The sequence below is a fragment of the Garra rufa genome, chromosome 3, assembly GCF_049309525.1.
Source record: "Garra rufa chromosome 3, GarRuf1.0, whole genome shotgun sequence".
In the NCBI taxonomy this organism is placed as follows: domain Eukaryota; kingdom Metazoa; phylum Chordata; class Actinopteri; order Cypriniformes; family Cyprinidae; genus Garra; species Garra rufa.
The window spans coordinates 8017593-8037373 of NC_133363.1; the positions used below are offsets into that span (position 1 = coordinate 8017593).

The window sequence follows — 19781 nt, forward strand, 5'->3', positions numbered from 1 at the left end:
GAAATAATAAAAAATATATGTTTGTAATATTATAAATGTCTTTACTGTCACTTTTTCATCTATTTAATGCATTAATGCTGAATCATTTCTTCAGACAAACTAGTCAAATCCCAGGTAAAAACCTTATTACAGGTAGTCCCACTCCAAAATCTGTTCATTGGTTGAGCCACAAATTAATTAGGGAAGTCAACATAAGAAAGGCTAATGTATAATTACAGTCTATGCACATTAAGCATTTGAGATTTTAACATCGAAATTACACACTTGGCCTTCAATTAGGACTGATTTCTGTCCCTTCAGACTCGGGCGAGTGAGGGGCGACTTGCGGAGCTGCACACCCAGCTGGCGCGCTCACAGCAGTGGGCACAGCAGCAGATGATGGCCCTGCAGACCAGTGAAGAGGAAGTGATCATGCTGAAGATGGAGATGGCCTCTCTCAGAGAGAACTACACTGCTAAAGTAGCTCAGGTCAATGTCCCAAAATCATTTCTGTTATTTCTGTTTCTGCTGTGCTCTTCTATTAACTTGTCTTTTTCTGTGCAGGTTGAGGCTTTGCTCTCACAGATGGACGCTGTCAATCAAAAGTACAGCACAGCTGTGTGTGAGGCGGATGTTTTGCGGCAGTGTTTAGGAGACGCACGGACTGACAGCTCTCGACTGCACAGGGAAAGCGAGCTAGTTGTGACCAATGTGAACCAATGGGTGAAGGAGCAAAAGTAAGACTTGTAGTCTTCTCCATTCAACATTCAGCACTTTTGGATATGTAATCATTGAGTACCACGGTATTACATTGGCACAGTGCTTTTTTGTAAGCGTAAACAGGTAAAAACACAAAATGCATGTTGTTTTTAATTTAGTACTGACCTGAATAAGATATTTCACATAAAAGACGTTTACATATAGTCCACAAGAAAAAAAAAATAGTTGAATTTATAATGACCCTGTTCAAAGGTTTACATATGCTTGATATTTAATACTGTGTTGTTACCTAAATGATCCACAGCTGTTTTTTTTTGTTGTTGTTTGTTTAGTGATAGTTGTTTATGAGTCCCTTTTTTGTCTTGAACAGTTATACTGCCCACTGTTCTTCAGAAAAATCCTTCAGATTCCACAAATTCTTTGGTTTTTCAGCATTTTTGTGTATTTGAACCCTTTTCCAATGACTGTATGATTTTGAGATCCATCTTTTCCCACTGAGGACAACTGAGGGACTCATATGCAACTATTACAGAAAGTTCAAACACTCACTGATGCTTCAGAAAGAAAAAGCATGCATTAAGAGCCGGGGGTGTAAACTTTTGAACAGAATGAAGCTGTGTAAATTTTTCTTATTTTGCCTACATATCATATTTTTTTTTCATTTAGTGCTGGTTTTCAGAAGCTACATAGGATGCTTATGTTTCCAAGAAGACAAAATAAGTTACATTTACCCTGATCTTCAGTTTCAAAAAGTTTAACTGTAAATTGTATAATTGATCATCCGAGGCAACGTTGTTAACTAAAACTAAAACTATTAAAAGTCATTTTTGTTAACTAGATTAAAGCTGAAATTAAATAAAAATATTAGATGAAACAGATAATACTATTTTAAAAAGATGAAAATTAGAAGTGTTAATGCTGAAGTACTAAAATTACTAAAAATGGAAATAAAATTTAAAAGCTTAATAGAAATATTTACAAAATCAAATGACTAAAACTATCAAAAAAATTAAGATGAAAACCAAAAATATAAAATTGTGAACTAAAAATATTAATAAATGCTATAATAGTATATGAAACTAAAATAATTTCTTCACTGAAAAAAAGTTATTTTTCACATTTAAACATTTTTCACTCAGAAATTGGTAGTAAATGTTAGTAAGTAACCAATTGAATTAATTATGAAATTTTAAAGTAGAAAGCAAAAGTAGTATATAATCCAAACATACTCCAAAAATTTTAATTTACAAGTTCAAATAAACCTTTTTTACAGTGTAGCTGTGCTAGTTTAATGTGTCTTGTATCACTTTATCTCATATAACAATATAGTTTCACCTCAAATCAGTACTTCGCTGCAACAAAAATGATTTTCTTACTTAGATTTTTTGTCTTGTTTTCCAGGCAAAATATCTAAAAATTCTAAAATCAAGAAGGATTTTTTGACAAATAAAAATTGTCTTCTTTTAAGAAAAAACAAAATTAAGTGGATTTTTGCTTGAAACAAGATAAATAATCTTGCTTTCTGTTTGAAATAAGATTATTTTGCTTACCCCATTGGCAGATTATTTTGCTTGTTCTAAGCAAAAACTCACTTAATTTTGACTTGTTTTTTCTTAAAACAAGACAAGATTTTTTGCTTGTCGAGAAAATGTTTCTTGATTTAAGTTTTTTTTTTTTTTTGCCTGGAAACAAGACAAAAAATCTAAGTAAGAAAAACATTTGTTGCAGTGTTCATGTCATTTCTAGTTTATATTTTGTAATTGATACGTTTTAACAGTATAATGTGTAGTCAGTCGGTCATCATTGCAAAATAAACGGCTTCATATACAAAAAAATAATTTTTCGAAGGAGTATGTTCAACAAGAGAATTCTATTTCAGTCTTTCCACAGTTAATGTAATGTGTTATTTCATTTCTTTGTACTTAATTATGAATGTTACCAGCAATTTCTGAGTGTAAACTGTTTCTACCTAATCACCCTTTTGGTGCATATATTGCAACAATGACCATCTGCCATCTATGTTTTACCTTACATAGCATCAAATATGACTTTTTACTGCATTGCATGTCTCAAATTGTTCCACATGTTCTAGTGCATGGTTCCTGTATATAGATTTACAAAGTCTAAAAAGTGTCTGTGGTGCATCAGAACTTTTGCATCCAGAGAGAGGTAGTGTTATAATGGCTGTATCATTATCATTCAGCATCATGGTTCATTGTGACAGCAGCTTGCAGCGTCCTCACTGCAGCCCATTATCTCTGCCCCTGCTCCACTCCAGGCACACTAATGAGAAACTGGCACTCAAGATCAAAGACCAGAGCAGGAAGATCATCCACCTGACAGCCGAGAGAGAGTAAGCCCCGCTCACCCTGTCCAAAGCTGTTTCCGCTCCTCTCAGCTTGGAGTGTGTACAAACATGGATTTTAGGTCCAAGTAGCAGGGAATGTGCATGCAAAGATACGCTGAGAGGGTGCACTTGTGTGAAATGGGATTAGGCTGTAATGTTTGTCCTGTCTTCATGCAGTCACCTTCAGGAGAATGTCAAGGGTTTACAGGGGGAAATCAGGAGGCTGAAAACAGAGCTGGATAAAGAGAGAATGGAAGCTGAGCGTCTGAAGGTAACACACACTCCAGCCCACAACTATAGATATTTATTTTATCAGCATCAATTTTTTAAGTTGAAGTCGGCATGAAACACAAGTTAAGACTGACCGTATTACTACCGTATTGTGACATACAGTTTAAGTCAAAAGTTTACATACACCTTGCAGAATCTGCAAAATGTTAAGTATTTTACCAAAATAAAAGAGATCATACAAAATGCAACATGCATTTTTGATTTAGTACTGACCTGAATAGGATATTTCACACAAAAGATGCTTACATATGGTCAGTACTTAATACTGTGTTTTTACCTAAATGATCCACAGCTGTTTTTTTGTTTTTTGTTTTTTGTTTTTTTTTAAGTGATAGCTGTTCATGAGTCCCTTGTTTGTCCTGAACAATTAAACTGGCTCTGTTCTTCCAACGAAAAAGTCCTTCAAGTCCCACAAATTCTTTGGTTTTTCAGCATTTTTGTGCATTTGAACCTGTTCCAGCAATGACTGTATAATTTTGAGATCCATCTTTTCACACTGAGGACAACTGAGGGACTCATATGCAACTATTACAGAAGGTTCAAACACTCACTGATGCTTCAGAAGGAAAAACGATGCATTAAGAGCCAGGGTTGTAAACTTTTGAACAGCATGAGGATGCGTACATTTTTCTTATTTTGCCAAAATATCATATTTTTTTCATTAAGTACTGCCCATAAAAAGCTACAGAGGATGCTTACATGTTAGCAGAAGACAAAATAAGTTAAATTTACCCCTGGATCTTAATGCATTGTTTTTCCTTCTTATGCATAAGTGAGCGTTTGAACCTTCTGTAATAGTTGCATATGAATCCCTCAGTTGTCCTCAGTGTGAAAAGATGGATCTCAAAATCATACAGTCATTGTTGGAAAGGGTTCAAATTAGGGCTGTCAAATGATTAATCGTGATTAATCACATCCAAAATAAAAGTTTGTTTTTACATAATATATGTGTGAGTAGTGAGTATATTAATAATGTATATATAAATACATACACGTACATGTATATATTATAATAATAGTTGTCTATATATATTTAGATTTAATTCTATATTCATATAAACTCTTTATAGTTACATATAACATTTTGCATCAAATATATATGCATGCAAGTGTGTGTATTTTTATATACATAATAAATTTACACAGTACTCACACATATATTATGTAAAAACAAACTTTTATTTTGGATGTGATTAATCACGATTAATCATTTGACAGCCCTTGTTCAAATACACAAAAAATGCTGAAAAAGTAAAGAATTTGTGGGACCTAAAGGATTTTTCTGAGGAACGCGGGGCAGTTTAACTGTTCAGGATAAACAAGGAACTTATGAACAGCTATCACTAAAAAAACAAAAATAAAAAAAAACAGCTGTGGATCATTCAGGTAACAACACAGTATTAATAATCAAGCATATGTAAACTTTTGAACGGGGTCGTTTTTATAAATTCAAACATTATTTTCTCTTGTGGACTACATGTAAACGTCTTTCATGTGAAATATCTTATTTAGGCCAGTACTAAATAAAAAATAACATGCATTTTACATGATATAATATCATATGCACTACTGTTCAAAAGTTTGGAGGCAGTGCAATTTAATTGTTTGTTTATTTGTTACATTTGGGGCACATTACATTTATCAAAAGTGACAGTAAAGGCATTTCTGATGTCCAAAAAAATGCTGTTCTTTTCATTCATTAAAGAATCCTGAAAAAAAGTTGTCATATTTTCCAAAAAATATTTAGCAGCAAAACTGCTTTCAACACTGATAATAATAACAAATGTTTCTAGATCAGCAAATAAGCATAGTAGAATGATTTCTGAAGGATTATGTGACACTGAAGACTGGAGTAATGATGCTGAAAATTCAGCTTTGCATCACCAGAATAAATTACATTTTAAAATGTATTAAAAAAAGAAAGAAAAAGTTATTTTAAATTGTAATAATTACAAACACACACACAAATAATCCATGTAGCCTTCTAGTAAGCTGCAAACAAAATAATTATACTTTAATTAGCCAATATAAATTACAAAATACTGTTTCAAACCCTAGCAGATTGAGTATAGCATGCCATGCTGCAGAAAATAAAAACTTTTTTTTTTTTTTAAATATGTGACCCTGGACCACAAAACCAATCATAAGGGTCAGTTTAAAAAAAAAAAAACTGAGATTAATACACAAACTGAAAGATGAAGAAATAAGTTTTTCATTGATGCATGGTTTGTTAGGATATGACAATATTTGGCCTACAACTATTTGAAAATCTGGAACCTAAGGGTGCAAAAGAATCAAAATATTGAGAAAATTGCCTTTAAAGTTGTCCAAATTAAGTTCTTAGCTATGCATATTACTAATAAAAAAATGAAGTAGGAAATTTACCAAATATATTTAAGGAACAAGATCTTGACTTAATATCCTAATGATTTTTGGCATAAAAGATCATTTTGACCCATACAATGTATTTTTGGTTATTGCTACAAATATACCCGTGCTTACTTTTTGGTTTTGTGGTCCAGGGTCATATATTTTATGTCAGCTATTTGAATTTATTTCTCTCTATGTTTGTAATATATTTAGATAATATTCTTATCTAATTTGTATTTCATGATAACCACAGCACTCACCTCATAGTTGCGATCGTCATTGAGTGAATATTAACATTCACCTCTATGGCGAACAGGCCATAGCCCCGATCTTATATGTAAACAGGTCTTATATGCAGGTTTTGCCTCGAATCGCCTGTCCAGTTTGATCTTTCTTCTTCCCCTTTTATAATTCCTGAATGACCCAGTGCTGGCCATTTCCTATTACACCTCTCCCTGTCTTATTATTTTTTCTCTCTTCCTCTATTCTGTGTTATCCCGTACTCATGCATAACATCAGCGAGACCGTCTTTGTTGTGATTAGGTTGGTATTTCTATCAGATGCAGAGAAAAGGTGTCCTATAACCACAGTTGAAGGTCTGTGTCACCATTAGCCCATCTCATTCTGGAGCGCCTGTCCTCTCGCCGTGGAATGATCCCGCTCTGTGGGTACAGGCTTATCCTCTGTAATGGGGTCTGATCTGATTCACACTTGTGAAATTGGAAAGGAGAAGTTTAGAGATGATTGGAGAACTTTTGGCATAGCAGAGGCCGAGGGCTGGAGCTGCCGGTCTGAACCCAATCATTCAGGCGTTGTTGACCGTGCTGATGAGCCCGTCCTGCAGGGTTGAATCCATTCTCCTCCCTGTTTGTTCTAAAGGTCCAGGACCTGCTCCACATGCCACCTTATTCCATTATTGATGATGGAGCAAGAGAGTCAGAAACCTGCTCAGGGTTTGACTTTACAGAGTTATAGTATTTCAGAAGTTTTATTCAAAGAAAAGTCGAAGCGACAATGAAGAATCTGGTATTGTTACCACAGAAAGCAATGCATAGTGCATTTTTTAAGAAACAGTTCAGCAAAAATTGACAATTCTGTCATCATTTACCAACCATAATTGTTATTCCAAATCGCATTGGTATTTTAAGAGAATACTTTTTGTGCACAAAGAACGTCTACAATGTATGCGTGCGGCTTTCTGGCATATAATGTCGACCTCTCTTAGTTCATCGTCTTTATATTCTGTACTCATCAAAAGTATCTTAAACGAGAAGTTCACTTCCGGAACAAAAATGTACAGATGATTTGCTCACCCTCTTGTCATCCAAGATGTTTGTGTTTTTCTTTCTTCAGTCGCAATTAAATAATGTTTTTTGAGGAAAACATTTCAGGATTTCTCTCCATATAGAGGACTTCTGTGGTGCCCATGAGTTTGAACCTTCAAAATGCAATTTAAATGCAGCTTCAAAGGGCTCTAAATGATCCCAGCAGAGGAAGAAGGATCTTATCTAACAAAATGATTGATTATTAAATATATATATATTACAATGTATATATTTTTCAACCTAAAATGCCAGCTCTGGGTAAACTGTATTTTAGTTTAAGACAGTTAGGGTATGTTGGAAAACTCTTGTCTCATTTTCTCCTCCAACTTCAAAATCGTCCTAAATCGCTGCAGAAGTACCAACCAAGTGTTTACTAAGTGAACATACAAAGAAGATCAAACGCCCTTTACAAAAAAAAGGTAAAACAGCAATGTAGGATGATTTCAAAGTTGGAGAAGAAAATAAGATTGGGAGTTTTTTGACATACACTAGCTGTCTGAAATACAAAGCTAAGACATGATGAGCATTTGGAGTTAAAAAGTATGAAAAATTTTATTTAAAAAAAAAAAATAACCAATCGTTTCGCTAGATAAGACTGCATTTTGGAAGTTTAAACTCATATTATGATTTTAATCCCTTTTATGTACAGCACATTGAATTACCATTGTGTATGAAATGTGCTATATAAATAAACTTGCCTTGCCTTGCCTTACATCACAGGCACCATAGAAGTCCACTATATGGAGAGAAATCCTTAAATGTTTTCCTCAAAAAACATAATTTCTTTACAACTGAAGAAAGAAAGACTTGAACATCTTGGATGACAACGTAAATTATATGTAAATTTTTGTTTTGGAAGTGAACTTCTTTCATTTGTGTTCCAAAGATGAATGAAGGTTTTACAGGTTTGGAACGGCATGAGGGTGATTTACATTTTTTGGTGAACTAACCCTTTAAGTATGCATGTACATTTTTGATGCTAGATGAGAAACCAGTAGAAAGGACAAACAACAGGCACACTGTCCATTTTCTAAGTTTTGATACCAAAATAAAGCTCGGCTAATGTTCTTTTAGGACATCAGTACCTTCAGGACGGAGTAAATACAAATAAATAGATAGCAGAGAAAATAGCTTGTAGGCTTGTGGTTTATTTATGACTGGCAGGGCTCCTTCTGCATGCATGGATTCCCAGCTTTCATTAAGTGTCATTACTAGAGCTCTTAGGCCAGGTGTGGCCTTTCAAATCTGCTGAGACCTGACATACAGCCCGATCCGAGGCAGCATGTATATGGATGGACTCTTCCAAGTAGAAGGGGCTTGATCCTTTGGATGAGCAGATTCAGCTGTTAGTAAATACAGAACAGTATGACTGCTTGATTTGTTGTGATAAATAACTTATAATAGCCTCCATCGTTCCATCAGAAAGCGGTGGTCGTGTCTATACCGATGCGGAGGAGGGCATACATGGTCACGTTTAATGGCAGGCCTTGATCTAGATCATCGGGAGGGATGTTTACCACTGCACTCTGCGCTTTTTTTTTTAACTAATGTATACATTTTTGAAGAGAAATAAAACAGATGCACTTACAAGACATGCTTTCCCCCCCAAACCTTGCTATTCATTAGCAATTTCCACTTTCCAGTTCACTTCTTGCAACGTCCCCTGATTGATGGAAAGCCTGCCATGTTTATTTGGATATCAGGGAATGAAATATTCATATTGTACGCTTTTCCAAGCAGAAGTTATCTGGGTGCAGCGTAAATGGTACTTGGGATTAGATTTTCACAGCAGATTGCAGTTATTAAAGAGAAAAAAAGGAGGGGGTTACAGGGAAGCTGCCATCTTCTGGGGAGGCAATCTATTTCTTTTCACGCAGACTTGGAGCGGCTGCATAGCCTCTTAATGCACTGGAGCAAAAGTGCTTTGGTCCGCAACCTTTCACGCCTTCCTCTCCCTTTTATATGATTGAATACTTAATAACTTTGACTTTGCTTTGAAAGCCTGCGCCATGGGGCCTGTTCGGTTGGCTCGTGGTGAGGCTGGCGTACCTAAGTGTTTGTCTGCTGCTAACTGCCCTTATTACCAGCTGTCTGTCAGCTTTTTGCCCACAGCTCATCCGGCGTCATGTGCATCTTGTGCACATCATCTCGCACTCTTTATCTTAAAATCAGTCTGACTTTTAGGATATGTTTTTGTCTCTCATGATTGTTGCTTGTCACATTGTACAATGTGGCCTGGATAATATCTTGCTTAAAAGCCAGACTGTGTGACATCAACGTTTATGTGCAACAGTTTGGTCATAATTGAGATCAATCATGTCATAACATCCTCATTGACATGGAAAATTGAAAGGGTACCAAACAAAACATAGTCAGCACTTTGCCAAGTGTCATTCCATGCACAATTGAGGTCATATTTATACTATGATCATAACCAACTCAAATGTTGAATATCATATAAACAATGTAGTGTAAACAATATTAACTGAAAAGCTCTCTACCTCATCATTAATATATATATATATCATTAATATTGTTTATTCACTCTTTAGACGGCCAAACCATGACAGTCATCCTGCATGGATGCAACGTAAGATTTATCGTCCATTATTGACAATGTTATACATGCCCAAAGTATATTTTGGTTTGTGCACATACACTAGTGTACAACTGCATTTTAGAGCAACATTGAGAAAAAAAAAAAATATATATATATATATATATATATATATATTACGAGAGACATTATTATACTATACTATTTTGACAAAGTTTTTTGAGAATAAAGTCAAGATTATGAGAATAAAGTCTAAATATTTTGGCAATAAAGTCAAAATTATGAGAATAAAGTCTAAATGTTTCAAGAATAAAGTCAAATTAAGGAGAATACATCTAGCAATGACAACATTAAAGTTGTTTTGAGAGTATATTCTAGCCTATTGCAGATTTTTCTTTTTTTTTTTATTCTCAAAATATTACTGTAATCTCATAATCTTAGATTTTTTGTTTCCGTGGCACTAAAACACAGTCATACTAATGTACACCATGCATGATGTAGATATTGGTCCGCTCACATATGCACTTTTTTGCACCAATTATTTGACCCACAATACTTTAAAAACAATTTGTTGAGTCAACTTAAAATAATTTGTTACCTGGCTGCCTTAAAGGTTCAATCAACTCAAAAAATTTTAGTCAACTTGAAATGTTAAGCTGTACAAAGTGATAACTTGGATATTTTAGTTGATTCAACTTAAATTTTTAAAGCAGCCAGGTAACTTACCCAGCTTTTAAGTTTAACAAACCTATTTTTTAAGTCAACTCAAATATCTAAGTTGTCACTTAGTACAACTTAACATTTCAAGTTGACCACATATTTGAGTTGACTGAACTTTTTAAGGCAGCAGGGTAACAAATTATTTTAAGTTGACTCAACAAATTGTTTTGTGTGTGCGTGTGGCAAGAATGGCTAAGACAATTATTTCACAGTCACAACAGATGCCCACATTAAAGCCCAAATTGAGGGGCTTTAGAGATACTCGCAGCTCTGGTTTGAAGAGTAAAACATTTTTTGTCACTTATAACTTGTGGAGAGAAATAGTACAGACACTGGACAAACATGAAAATTTCAGTTGTTCAATTTCAGTGTCTTCGCACATGCTATCAAATGGAGTGTACTTTGAAAGGCTGCGTTTTCAGCTGTGTTCTTACACGCTAACCACTTGTGTCAACACTGAAGTGGTCAAAGGCTGCCCTAGAATGAAAGAAACCTTTTACATTTCTTTAATTCTTTCACCAGTTTGTCTCAAATCTGGCCAAAACGATTCACTTTATACAAAGCTTTTGTTCAATATCTTGGTCCAAATCTGACATCACCACTTTCTTTTCTTTTCACATTGTATCTTTGATTCCAAACTCCAGTATGTTGGTGTCATATGTTGGAAATACAACTGAGAATACTAGCAGAAAACGTTTGCATGATAACTTTTTAATGTTTGTATTCATGTTTTTGTCACTTTGGATTTACCACTAAATCTTTAAATGTACAAACCATCACTTGCATAGTTCACGACTTGCTTGCTTTTGTGACTTGGAAGGGTTGAGTTGCTGTACAGACATGTACTATAACATATATTGAGAGTTATATTGAATGTTTCCTTCATTGCCAATATATTTCATATACCGGAATTTAGGTAACACTTTATAATAACTATCCGTTATAACTAGTTAATAGATCATTAATAAACTGTTAGTTAATGAGTTATAAATGACTTGTTAAATAGTTTGTTATATATTTATAACTGTGCCTTATAGATAGTCAATAGATAACTTACAAACTGTTAGTTAACAAGTTATAAATGACTTGTTAACTGTATTTTAATGATGAACTATACCTAATAAATTAGTAATAGATCATGAACAAGCTGTTAGTAAATTACTTACTAAAGACTTGTTAAGTATCAGTTAATAGTTTATATATGTTATTGGGACGTTATTCTAAAGTTGCAACTATTCTTCATTTATTAACTGTTAGTAAATGAGGAATAGTTGCAACTTTAGAATAACGTCCCACTAACATACACAAGCTAATAACTAACACTTAACTAATATATTAACACACTTTACAGATCAGTTGTTCATAGTTTGTTAACCATCTATTAATACCAGTGAAACTTTGTAGAACAGCAAATGGATGGAACAAGTTCAAGCTACAGAAATTTGATGTGATATTTAAAATATAAAATGTTTGTACCTCAACCTTGTTCCACCCATAGGCTTTTCTGTGTACTGTATTTTACCAAAGAAACTCCACAGATGAAATGTTGAACATTGTGTTTAATGTATAGAAACACACATACTGAGCCATCACATGGCAGAACAGCAGTATACAACAGAATACAAACCCATGAGGTTTGGGCACTTTATCCTGATCAAACATCTTTAATGAAAAGATAGCAAACAGTCTTGCTTACCGTCACCATTGTTGTCCATGTGCACAGCATGGTCCACAGGTGTAGCTGAAGTGGGTTTGTATTCTGTTGTATACTGCTGTTCTGCCATGTGATGGCTCAGTATGTGTTTTTCTATACATTAAACACTAGGGCTGGGTATTATGACCAATTCGGCGATTCGATTCGATTCTTATTTTTATGGTTTCGATCCGATTTGATTCCGATTTCGATTCGATTCGATATCGATTAGCTATCAATATTTAATTTAAAATGTTAGTTTTGCAGACATGGGATCCATATTTTGATATAAATGCTGGTAACTGAAACTCTCCTACTTAAGTTTATTACTGAAATACACATCTACATTAATAATAGGGTGCACACAGTTGTTTATTTTAAATGAACACTGTAACAAGAAGTCATAAATATGTGCATCCATTGTACACCATGTAAACAAACTGCAAAATGCACATTACTGTAAAAAAAAAAGACTGTAAATGTGCAACAGTGAAATCTATTAAGAACTTCAAACATGTTTAAGAAATAAAACATTTTTTCTAAATTCAAAACGTTCAAAACAGGCCCATTATAAAGCCCTTGTCTGCGTATACAAAACATTCTAACTGTCCATAAAACTAACAGTTCTTAACTACAGCCTTATCTTTTTTGATCACCAGATTTTTCTGCAAAAAAAGCAGCTAATCAACATGTTCTGATCTGATCTAAGGCAGCTCCTTTGCGCTGTGATTAGATCACCAGCAGTTGAGAGAACTCTCTCAGCAGGAACACTAGTGACACCTTCAGGACGAGAGGTGAATATTCATATCCTCTTACGTGAAGCACGCGCATTAAGAATCGATTCGGGGATTTCCCGAATCGATATCGTTGCGTTAAACTGAAGATCGATTAAAATCGGAGAATCGATATTTTTTACCCAGCCCTATTAAACACAATGTTCAACATTTCATCTGTGGAGTTTCTTTAGTAAAATACAGTACAGCAAACTATTAGCAAACTATTAACTATTATTTAACAAGTCATTTATAACTCATTAACTAACCGTTTATTAATGGTCTATTAGCTAGTTATAACAGATAATTATAAATAATTAACAAACTATTAACTGTTGTTTAACAAGTCATTTATAACCCATTAACTAACAGTTTATTAATGATCTATTAACTAGTTATAACGGATAGTTATTATAAAGTGTTACCGGAATTTAATATGTGACCCTGGACCACAAAACCAGTCTCAAGTAGCACGGGTATATTTGTAGCAATAGCCAAAAATACGTTGTATGGATCAAAATTATCGATTTTTCTTTTATGCCAAAAATCATTAGGATATTAAGTAAAGACCACGTTCCATTAAGATGTTTTGTGAATTTCCTATCATAAATATATCAAAACCTAATTTTTGGACAACTTTAAAGGTGATTTTCCAGATTTTCAAATAGCTGTCCTAACAAACCATCAACATCAAATGAAAGCGTATTAATCCAGCTTTTAGATAATGTATAAATCTCAATTTCAAAAAATTGACCCTTATGAGTGGTTTTGTGGTCCAGGGTCACATGAATGTACATATATTATACATATCTTCTATTTTTATTCATGTTTTTATTTAGCACAGAATCTTTAAACAGCACTTGCATTAGTAGTTCACTTGCGTGACTTGGGACGCATTGTGTCTCTAATGACTGTGAACCGCACCTGAGCTCAAATAATTTGCACCCCAGACCACCGTTTGAAGAGAAGTCGCTTGCTGTTTATAACAAAATGAACCGAACTCTGACGTCAAATGGCACCGAAAGCTTTGGTGTGAAAGTGCCCTTAATGAAGCGCTATCTATTCCAGCGTAAGTGCCGTGGTTGTAGGCTCTTTATTCAGGCGGTAACTGTCTCTCTCTCCATCTCCCTCGCTCCCTCCATCCCCCTTTCCCCGACACGCACAGAGCTCATTAGCACACGGAGTGCTCGCAGCCCTCGCCGAATGTGACCCTGCCTAATTGTGCAGCAGGTTCATTTGCTCGCCCTGCGTGATGTAGTGATTGCTTATTTGTTCTCCTCAGGGCTTCTCTCGCACATTAAAATGATTGACTCATTTCATTCATGGTACATTTACCAAGCTTTATTTGATAAGCTCATGCCCAAGGTACCCACATCCGTCTTATTCTCATGCTCAAAAGTTATAATGTCTACCACTGCGGATTATTATTCATACAGCTGATTGTTTCCCCGGTTAATTATCTGTGTTTGAATAATTTTGCATGCGCTAGCCTGTTTATCCTTCCGGAATTAAGCAGCGCAAAAGGTCTTGCATTAGCCATGCCGCCGAAGTCGCCGACAAGCCCATTGTATATGCTAAGCTGTCTGACGCAGACGGTGAAGAGTTCGGGGAATACGAGGAACGGTGATTTTCTCCTTAAATAAAGGGTGAAATTTGCATGCAGCCACAGAGACACGGCGCAAAAAAAGAGATACATATTTGGCTAATAAGCTGTATTTGTTTTCCACAGAGAGCACGAGGCTCGACTAAAAACCTTGATGAAATGTTCAAGAATGAGCGTGCTCATTATATCTGGGGAACGTGCCAAAGAAATCCTCGGTAGCCTTTGACCTTTCATCTTCCACGCAAGAGTGGTCAGACATTCAGTGCTCTCAGAAATCAAAAGCAGAGGTAGAAAGAAGCCAAAGCCAGGCAAGAAAGAGAGAGATGCTGCTGGAATACAATATTCATCTGCCTGTGTCATAATTATGATGGACATGTCTGGAATAAATGGTTGTTTAGTTAATTGGAGGAGCCAATTGAAGCAGTAATGACCTTGTTTAGTAGGTGGCTGTAAATAAAATTGCATGTTGTTTGTTCTTACAGTGACGAAAGAGGCAGAGAAAGAAGAAAGCACTTCCTGACCACCAGCAGCGCAAGTCTGTGCCAGTTAGTGCCTGTGTCTGGATCGACGTGGATGGCTACAGAACTGTTTTCTGCAACAAACCCACTTTTGGATGCTTTCCTAATCACTGACTCAATGATTATCTATCTTATCTGATGACTGCTAATTGACCTTACGGCAGATAAATGACTGACAGCCCAAATAGCCAATCAAATCATTTTGCAGGCTTTTGTCTGTCAAACATACTCACTGCGAAAAAATGCTTAACCTTACTTAGTATTTTTGTCTTGTTTCTAGTCAAAATATCTACTAATAAATTAAGATGCATTTACTAGATAAGCAAAATGACATAAGATATTTAGTCTTGTTTCTAGGGGAAAAACTAAATTAAAGGGATAGTTCACCTAAAAATGAAAATTTGATGTTTATCTGCTTACCCCCAGGGCATCCGAGATGTAGGTGACTTTGTTTCTTCAGGAGAACACAAACAAAGATTTTTAACTCAATCCATTGCAGTCTGTTAGTCATTTAATGGCAGTGAATGGGCACCAAACCTTTAAAAGTAAACAAAAACATGCTCAGACAAATCCAAATCAAACCCTGCAGCTCCTGACGATACGTTGATGTCCTAAGACAAGAAATTATTAGTTTTTGCAAGAAACTGAACAGTATTTATATATTTTTTTACCTTTGATACACAGCAATGTCCAACTGTCCTGAGTGCGTGCTCAGCATCTGGTGCGTTACCTGTGTATACGCTCTGGCGTAGTATACGCAAACGCCAGAAGGGGAAATTGGTGAAAACTCTACAAAATTCCTGATGAGTTTGCGCAAGCAAATGTAATCTTTTAGCTTTAAATCGATTTGAACAATCAGGATAAGCGCAAGTAATTAAGTAATTACCATTTTGAATAGCCGCCATACCCACAATCTCTGTGCACTGTGTAAAAAATGAGTGTCGTATACACGCAACAGATTGCTTCCGGCGTTTGCCGATGGTTTCGCGTTTAGGACATCAGTGTAACGTCAGGAGCCGCAGGGTTTGATAAACATAACATTTTCATTTTTGGGTGAAATATCCCTTTAAGTGAAGTTTGCTTAAAATAAGTAAAATTATCTGCCAGTGGGGTAATTAAAATACTCTTGATTTAATATTTTACGTACCCCACTGGCAGATAATCTTACTTGTTTCCAGGGGGAAAAACTAAATTAAGTGCATTTTGCTTATCTAGTAAATACATCTTAATTTAAAATTAAGACAAAAATCCTACATAAGATAAGCCTCTTTTGCAGCACAGAATTGTCTGTCATACAAATCTATTTCATTATAGTAAAAAGGTCTATACTAGATACTAGGTATGCTGAGAGGCTAGTGAATGGAGTTTGTTCCTTTCCTGACACCAGTCATTAGTCTCGAAAACAGCAAGTGTTCAGACCCTGCATCGCATGAACACCGAAATTTTTGAATGATCACCCAAAACAAACCATCTCTATGTTTGCACAAAGGGAAAGAAATAGTAGAACTAGTTTGATCAATGTTTACAGAAAGGGGTATCATTATGTCCCTGGTCAATTTGTCAAAAATAGTGTTTTACTTTGGTTGTTTTTACTTAAAATTGTGTGAATTCTCATTTATGCTATTTTTTCACACTTGTAGTTCGGTTCATTTGGTTCATTTGGTCCATTTGGTCCGGACCAAACAGGAAAATGATACATTTGGTCCTGGTCCACCTAGCATTCACACTGGAAATTTTGACAGTGAACCTAAAGTGATATGTTCAAGACCTGATTAGTCGGGTTGAATGATGTATATTTAGTGCGGAACTCACCGAACACACCGGAAAGGTCTGTTCGACTTCATAGCACCCATTCACCGATCTGTCTGCTCAGTGCCGTTTTAAGTCATATACACCTAATGGCGTCTGCTGGACTAAGCACGCTTGTTGCGTGTACATATGATTTTATTTTTTAACCACTTGCAAACTCACGAGGAGCTCATAAAAAGCACTTTACCCTCTTGTTGCTCCATGTTTGCCTTCTGCTTATTTTGTTTTGGCTACACCGTTTCATTCATGAAATCTTGAAATCATGTCGCATCTTGTCATTACTTCCTGTTTTTGGTTCGTTTAGAACTATTTGGTCCTTGTTGCGTTCATATTTAAATTCGCACTGCACCAGAATTTTTTTGGAAGCGGACCGAGACCCATCTTTTTTGTGATCTCTGTGCGCTTGTTTTGTGGGATTAGATGGAAGCATTCACATTTATTTAAATGAACCGCACTAAATTTCACCAGAGTTCGTTTTAATCTAACCAAACAGGACAAGTGTGAACAAACCCTTGCATGCCTAGGTTTGACGCACTCTGAAGTGTTGTAGAATTTGATTACAAAGTGTATATTACATATCTGATGTTTGACTCACAAATTTCATGGTTAAAGTGTACAGATGTATTTTTTTTTAACTGTTTTTAATAGCATATGATCTTGTTTACTTTTTTAATGTGTGAAAAGTAGAAATGTTACCGGTTTAGTGTTTTTACCAGATTTTATTTTGTATTTATTTATTTTGTAATGTGATTTTTGGTTGTATTGTATTAAATTAATTAAGGACCAGTTGACCCAGAACATAATGATTAAATCTAGAATTTTAACATAGTATAAGGGATACACTGCAAAAAAAGTTTAATTTTTCCAAAATATCTAAAAATTCTTAAATCAAGAAGGGTTTTCTAGACAAGTAAAAATTATTGTCTTGCTTTTCAGTCAAAATGAAGTGAGTTTTTGCTTAAAACAAGCAAAATGATCTGCCAGTGAGGTAAGCAAAATAATCTTATTTCAAGCAGAAAACTAGATTATTTTGTTTACCCCATTGGCAGATTATTTAGCTTGTTTCAATTTTAACTTATTTTTTCTGAAAACAAGACAATCATTTTCACTTGTCTAGAAAATCCTTCTTGATTTAAGAATTGCCTTCACACTTGGCTTGCAATTTCACTATATTCCCATCTTCGATTATTAGATTTAGTGTGTTAAAATTTGATACAAAAGCCTGTGCTTTTAGTTCTTCTGCGCAGTGATTTGAGGTAATTTATTCCAAAATCAATCATTCACATTCGACTTGCAATGTCATTTTGTTTGTAAGATATAGAGTACACTCTCCCTTGAAACGCGGCGTCAGTGGTTACACAATTCAGTCGTAAGGTCAGTTGGGTCACTATACATTGCTGATACAGATTAACCAGTCTTAAAATGGTTTGCTGGTCTAAGCTGGTTTGGGTTAACCTCCCAGGCTGACAAAGCTGTGCTTCAGCTGGTCTTGTCCAGCCTGACCAGCCAAAAAGTACATTGGGAGACCAGTTGAGACCATTTTAACACTGCTTTAAGCTGTTTTTCCTGCCTTAGCCACCAAGACTTTCTTAGTTAAGCAGTTACACCAGCACTAAAGCACTGAGCAACACTAAAGAGCATAAACAAACCAGGACCAGCATGGTAATACATGCCTGGACTGGACTGTTTATCCAGGTACTCCTCTTAGAAATGATGAGATCTCATTTGCTGATGAAACCTGATTCATTTCTGAATAGCTCTGCACTAAGTATCTGATGCCCCTGATTTATTTTTGTCTTTCAAATTAAATTTGTTGTCATGCAATACTTCATATTTAATGAACATTCGACTGTGAATTTTCTTCCTAGTTAGATTTCTAGTCTACAGAGATGAATGAGAGTGAATTCTAATGGCAGGTAAAGTTTCAATGCTGCTTCTGTCATAGTTTGTGGTTTCGAGAAGTTAAAGGCAATGCTTGTATTTGTACATTAATCAGTCATATAATAATGCCTCGTTTGACTGGTAGACTAATCTATAACATTTTAATGGATTTCACATTGAAGGCAATGAAAAGATTTTAGATGTGTCATATCAGTCAGCCAGAAACATTAATAGCATTTTTAAATGATTAAATAATGTCATGCCTTGTTCACTACGTCATCGTATAGTTCCTACAAACACATATCAGTCAACAAAAGTGATACATGTTTGTATTTGGCAGCTTCTTTTACTCGTAAGGATTAAATGAAACAATTTCAATGGAAGACGGCAGCAAAATCTATTTTCCTTACATGTCAAGCACATGCTTTCATTTTTCTATTTCAGATCACGATGCTATTTAGAATAATTTCCTCCTGCTAGAGTTGCCCTGATACTTGTGTTCACATAAGCATTTGAAGAGCGTGTTGGCGAATGAGGGCTTGTTTGAAGTGTTCTGAGTAAATGGGAGTTGAACCCCAAGTGACAAGCTGTGAAATCAATAGACAACAGTCAATACCCAACACTTAAGGTGCCTGTAGAAACTAAAGGACGCCAATAATTGTTATTAATACTCCGATTTTCCCAGAGCACTGTTTAAGGCAAATTCTAGTGAAACAGACTTCTTCTTAAACCCAATGGTGCCCTGAAGCTACACAAGCATAATCACATGCAAAACAAGGTTGTGATTATGTTGTAAATAATGAGGAAGGGCTGTGAACAGCAGTGAACAATAGCGTAAATAATAAGTGGGTCATATGCATTTGTGTAGTGCTGTTGATCTTCGCGTATCTCATTTTCAAGCTCATCTGTGAGTGGGTTGTGTTCCAAGAAAGGCAATAAAGGAACTTGATTCATGCCACATTATAGACAAATCATCTGTGATTATGAAAATTAGGTAACAAGGGACATATTTACATTTGGCTGAAGGTACTAAGAATTATGTATTATATTATAAGATTTAACCACTTTTAAGAATTATACAATAGCTCTTGGCCTCGGATTTGATTTACCAACAGCACTGAGATGTTTGTATTACTCTGTTTGTATGTACACTGTAAAAAAAACTGTTTAAAGTTGTAAATAAAACATATTATTG

The 19781-nt window shown here is 35.2% G+C and overlaps 1 protein-coding gene across 1 annotated transcript in view; it reads left to right on the forward strand.

Moving 5' to 3' along the window:
- The window catches only part of pmfbp1 (polyamine modulated factor 1 binding protein 1), a 210144-nt gene extending 190363 nt beyond the window's left edge, over window positions 1-19781 (forward strand). The window contains exons 22-26 of the mRNA XM_073835679.1: window positions 301-468; window positions 544-716; window positions 2978-3052; window positions 3224-3317; window positions 14861-19781. Coding sequence (XP_073691780.1) covers window positions 301-468; window positions 544-716; window positions 2978-3052; window positions 3224-3317; window positions 14861-14863 — 513 coding nt within the window. The 3' untranslated portion in view covers window positions 14864-19781. The remainder of the gene's footprint in view (window positions 1-300; window positions 469-543; window positions 717-2977; window positions 3053-3223; window positions 3318-14860) is intronic.